General features: G+C 42.2%; 1 protein-coding gene across 1 annotated transcript; it reads right to left on the reverse strand.

Annotated features, from left to right (window-relative positions):
* Positions 1-4,176: 4,176 nt before the first annotated feature.
* On the reverse strand, positions 4,177-5,082 carry si:ch211-198c19.1 (uncharacterized protein LOC100151013 homolog). Its single transcript, XM_038273571.1, has 2 exons — positions 4,986-5,082; positions 4,177-4,896 (listed from the first exon to the last, which is right to left on the reverse strand). Exon 2 carries the CDS (start codon positions 4,894-4,896, stop codon positions 4,342-4,344), a length of 555 nt encoding a protein of 184 aa, XP_038129499.1. The 5' UTR covers positions 4,986-5,082; the 3' UTR covers positions 4,177-4,341.
* Positions 5,083-5,303: the final 221 nt, after the last annotated feature.

Raw genomic sequence — 5,303 nt, forward strand, 5'->3', positions numbered from 1 at the left:
ACTAGACCCCGCTTCGACCGCTTTCGCTTATTGGGGCTGACATGATTTGGTGGCGCCATCTTGGGGCGGTCGACAGCTCTGCTCAGTGTAATGGGTTTCATTTAATTTAGTTCAAAAATACTTTATTAATCCCAAAGGGAAAAAATGAAATCAATTTTAATCAACTTTAACTCGATAAATATTAAACTAATTTTCATTTTGTTTACTTCCTTGTTGAAAACAAACAAATGATTCATTGCATTTAAATATTCTTAGTGGATTTAAGAGTAATAGAATAGGATGTATGTAGGTTTTTATATATTTTTTATTACTATATAAACAAACACACTTATACAGGTATAGAGATATATGCACATCGCTCTCACTATATATATATAAATATATATATATATATATACATTCAGTTCACCAGATCATCCAGTCAGATTGATTCAAAGTTTTCTATCTAAGGAAAACCAGCTGATTGCATCGACTCATTGACTCTTCAGCAATCCCTCACACTAAGCATGCTTGTAGCGACAGTGGAGAGGAAAAACTCCCTTTGAACAGGAAGAAACCTCCAGCAGAACCAGGCTCAGTGTGAGCGGCCATCTGCTGAGGCCCACTGGGGTTCAAGGAAACAGAAGCAGACATAGAAAAAGAAGCATAGATACAAAAGGCAACTGTCCACCAGCTCCACAGGCGGCCCCGTCCAGGAAACACACAGCCAGGCAGACGAGCTCCGAGCCAGCTCCCATGTCAGAGGATGAAGAGAGCACATCCAGTTAGTCACAGTCAGAGACACAGGACTACACTGGAAAACAGGCCAAGCTCCAACATCTAGAAACAAAGGTGTTGATGGCAGCAGCACAGCTGATATTTCTCTCCAGGATGGAGTCACAGCCAAACAGGAACAGACCAGATGAAGCTACTATGAGAAAAAGCAGAGAGAGCAGAACGTTAGAGATTGAACTAACAGATTCTGCAGAGTGGGAGAATAGAGATAGAATGAAGCAGAATGATGAAAAAGGGGTCCCTATGTCCTCCAGCAGTCTAAGCCTATAGCAGCAGAACTATAGAGATAGCTCAGGATAACCTGAGCCACTCTAACTAGAAGCTTTATCAAAAAGGAAAGTTTTAAGCCTAGCCTTAAAAGTAGACAGGGTGTCTGCCTCACGGACTAAAACTGGTAGTTGGTTCCACAGGAGAGGAGCCTGAGAACTAAAAGATCTGCCTCCCATTCTACTTTTAGAAATTCTAGGAATCACTAGTAAACCTGCAGATTGAGAGCGAAGTGCTCTGTTAGGAACATAAGGAACAATCAGATCTCTGATATCAGATGGAGCTTGGCCATTTAAGGCTTTATATGTGAGAAGGAGGATTTTAAATTCTATTCTGGATTTAACAGGAAGCCAATGAAGAGAAGCCAGGATAGGAGAGATATGATCTCTCTAAGGGGGAAATACAAAACCTATCTTTTCCTTTCCGTCCTGAGTCAGGCAGTGGCTCCATCACTTTAGTGAATACCTCTTTCCAATAATCATCTTTTAGAGGCAGTGGGAACGCTCACTGACCCGTTTTGACCCTGTGTCAAACAACTCGACAAGCGACATGGGTTCAAATCACCTTCAAAAAGCTCGGCTCCGATCGGCATACACTGGGAACATCAGACTGTTGCTGTTGAAAAGTAAGTTGTGTCTGTAAACATCTTTTATGTTTTTTATTTTTGTATGGTTGTTTTAGTTTTTTGCGCTTCAAATCTGATCTTCCCAGGCCCAGAATAATTTACTTTCCAGTTTTCACATCGTCTACCTCCTATAGGACCCTTATGTCAGTTGATAACAATATTAGCAGTCTAGGCAGTGTGCTGAGAAAGGCCTTTCAAGCCTCTTTTCCAGTGAAAATAGCAGGTTAATGCGTGTTTTTCAAACATGGGTCGACCTGTTAACAATCACCATTTAGCTCCCTTCCCATTGGCATAAAAAGCTGGACTAACCCTTCACTGGCAGCTGTGTGTCTGGTGACATCATCCCGCTGGGTTAGCGTTGATGAATTAGAAAAACTTTACTGTCATTTTGTATACACGGAGTGTATTCAAAATGAAAGTTTGTTTTGTACAGCTCTCATTACATGTCCATTTCAATGTCATCAAAGTGATGATGTCATCAGTGCGACAGCTATCAGGAAAGTAGACAATGGAGAGCAGCATGTAATGAAGCCATGGCGTAGTCAGTGTGCTTTATTGTTTCTCTTTATCATCTGTCTGAATCCCTCTCACCAGAGCTGCTCTATGTTTATCGAATGGAAACAAAGTTTTTTCTTCTTGTTAGATCAGAAGCAACTGGTGCGTTGTGTTGACGTCCGTACGTAACATTTAGGCCCCGTCCACACGAAGTCAAACCCTGGCCTAAATTCACTAATTTTTCACCAAACCAGCCTCTCATCCATACGAAGCCGGCGTTTCGGGGGTCTGTAAACAATCTTTTTTTTATTAAGCCTTCAGAGTGGGAAGATTTTGAAACACCGTTTTCGCGTTTCCATCTTTAAGCTCTGACCGCATTTTTTTTCTTACACGCATGCGTCATAGCGTCGCCTCTAAACACGAATCTTCTTCTTCTGGAATATCTCCAGGAAGAACAGAGCAATATCGATCTTTTCGATTTGGCTCTTCTTCTAGCGGTTTTCCGGTTTGGTTGTTGTATAAATATTACTGCGCATGCCCAACATTTCGTTGCCCGTTTTCGCCTATTTTTGCTTTGGCACCACAGCGCCACTTACAGGCCTGGCATACATTTTGCAGCGTTTTCATGCATTCGTGTGGACGATCACATTTATTTTACGTCTCCGTCTTTAAGACAAACGTTCTGGAAAATATTAGCGTTTCGTGTTCCTTTTGACTTCGTGTGGACGGGGCCTTATTGGTATCACATAATTTAGCGTCTCTGATGTTCCCACAGCATGATGATCAGAGCCGAGGAGATTGTAAGGCGGGACGCTTGCTGAGTTGTTTGACCCGGGTAGACATGCATTAGTGAGCCACTGCCACTAAAAGCACATTGTTCCCGGGTTTAAACGGGTTTTTCGGCCAGTGGAAAAGGGGTATAAACAATGAGTATGCCTTTCTTTTGTAAAATAGGTAAATCCTTTATTCTTATGAAATTAGAAGATGCTGGCCATGATGTTATTGTTCAGAAATAAAGAAGCACCAGTGCTCAGCATGTCTACCTTCCTCATGCATGTGTGACATCAGCAAGGCAAACACTAGCTGCTCTTTCATTATTTCCAAGTTCATTTTAATCTTTCTAGCTATAAACCGGAATTTCGGGAGATTTCAAATGCCCTTGAGCCCCTTTAACCAGATCAAATGTCGCCCTGTATCTTTGGACTGGGACAAGCACCCAATAAATCTCCCTTATCTGCTGAAAATAGCCGGCAACATTTTCAGCGGGAGCATCAAATCAAATCTGAATTCAACCAGTGAGCAAACAGCGATTCAATGATCTCCTCCCATTGGGAAGAGGGGAGAGCCGAAGATGAATGAGACCTTTCAGCAGGTTTTGAGGACTGTAGGCATGAGGGTACTTTGTCATCATAATATTGAAAGTGAGTTTTCCAAGAGGTTGTGCCTTTTGGCCACGAAGCTATGAGCTGCCCTGTTTCACAACTCATTAGAGGCAACATTTTGATTGACTGCCTCCTGTTCAAGCTGATATCCAAGTTCACACAAACCTCTCCAAAGCTCTAAAAAACTTTTCCACTGAGAGCGAGTCCTGGTGGTAATGTTACACCTCAGCTGGACTGAATACTAACATCCATAACCCTAAACATTTTTACATTCTGTTTTCTTCCTCTCTGGCGTATAAATGTAAATTCGGAAAAAGCATCTTTTCTTTCATTTTTGGTCATGTTGGAGAATTGTGTTTTGTTTCATTGTGTTTCCCATGATGTTATTGTTCCTTCTCTTCTGTTGTGTTTTCTTTGTACAGCGCTCTGTGACATTGTATCTGTGAAAGGCGCTTTATAAATAAACCGTTTGTGGTTCCTTACTATAATTACCCCACCCTGAAGTCTGTTTTATGATGTAAGAACAGGGGAGGTGTGAGTGTTTCAACACACAGGTCTGATGCAGAAACACCATTGACTTCAAGAAGGCATAAATAGGCTATTCCACACAAAGGAATATATTTCAAATATTTTATTAATTTTATGCAAACCTCTTCATATGTTCTACAAGCAAGAAAGTCAATAGTTACAGTCATTTCCTAAATTAAGAGAAGCTTGTTTTCAGGATTGGTACATTAAAAGCTTAGATTGTTAATATGGTATTGAACGGGGATGGGCAGCCAAAGAAGGGATTCTGCATCAGACGTTCATCCCGTTTTGGTAAAAACAAGATTTCTCTCTCTGTCGAAGAGCAGCAACAAGTTCCTGGCCGATTCTGTACGTCTCTGCTGCATGATAATGTGCAGACGCATATATCTCCTCAATGCGTCTGTTGTTCTTGTTGAGTTTCACCAGAACTCTGTCCTGGTTACTTTTAGGATCTCTGCGGTCGTAGTACTTCCTGACATCGTAAGGCAAGTCCTCTGCATGATGAGAGTGGAGGTTCCCGAGAGTAAAATATCTGAACTGCCTTTTGTCATGAATCACTGGAAGCAGAGGAGGACGTCCAAAGTTCTTGAACTCATGGAATCCATATTCTCCCTTTTCAGGATCACACAAAGCCCTCATGTTGTTGTCCAGGCAGGTTTGGACGTACCACTTTAGGAGCTTGAGGCCGTGGCGGGGCGGGGGACGACCAAAGCCGCTGTTCTGTAGCTGTTGTTCTGAGTCCAGAGTCCTCAGAGCGGATGTAAGGACCAGCAACAACACGAGTGTGAAGTGAAACAAAGCATCCCTCCACTTGCCTTGCACCATCTGAAAAACCCCAAACAAACGGAGAATAAACCATACAAACCAAAACCTTCCAGCTGCACTTAGCCACCTTATGATCTGCAATCACTCACCTTTATGTTTGAAGACCAATAATGAAATGAAGACAGCGATGGGTTTGGTGCCTCAGAGGAGTCTGCTTGTTCTCCTTTTAACTTCTCTCTGTTTCTGCATGCTAAAGACGTGGGACCAGCTGCCTCGACAGGAGGAAGCGACTTTTCAACTTCCTCTTTATGGCATAATAGAACAGCAGTCACAAAAAAGTTTCATTTAAATTAAGACAAGCCTGAGCAGATTCGCTGCAGGTGTCCAGCTACAGATACTTTCAGTATATCTGAACAGACACCACCTCATTCTCTAATGCAGGGGGGTCAAACTGGTTCCAGAAAGGT

Source organism: Cyprinodon tularosa, unplaced genomic scaffold (assembly GCF_016077235.1).
Source record: "Cyprinodon tularosa strain WSP-4 unplaced genomic scaffold, ASM1607723v1 ctg877, whole genome shotgun sequence".
Taxonomy (NCBI): Eukaryota; Metazoa; Chordata; class Actinopteri; order Cyprinodontiformes; family Cyprinodontidae; genus Cyprinodon; species Cyprinodon tularosa.

Coding starts and splice junctions, on each gene's coding strand:
- si:ch211-198c19.1 (XM_038273571.1), bottom strand. CDS start 4,896: ATGGTGCAAGGCAAGTGGAGGGATGCTTTGTTTCACTTCACACTCGTG.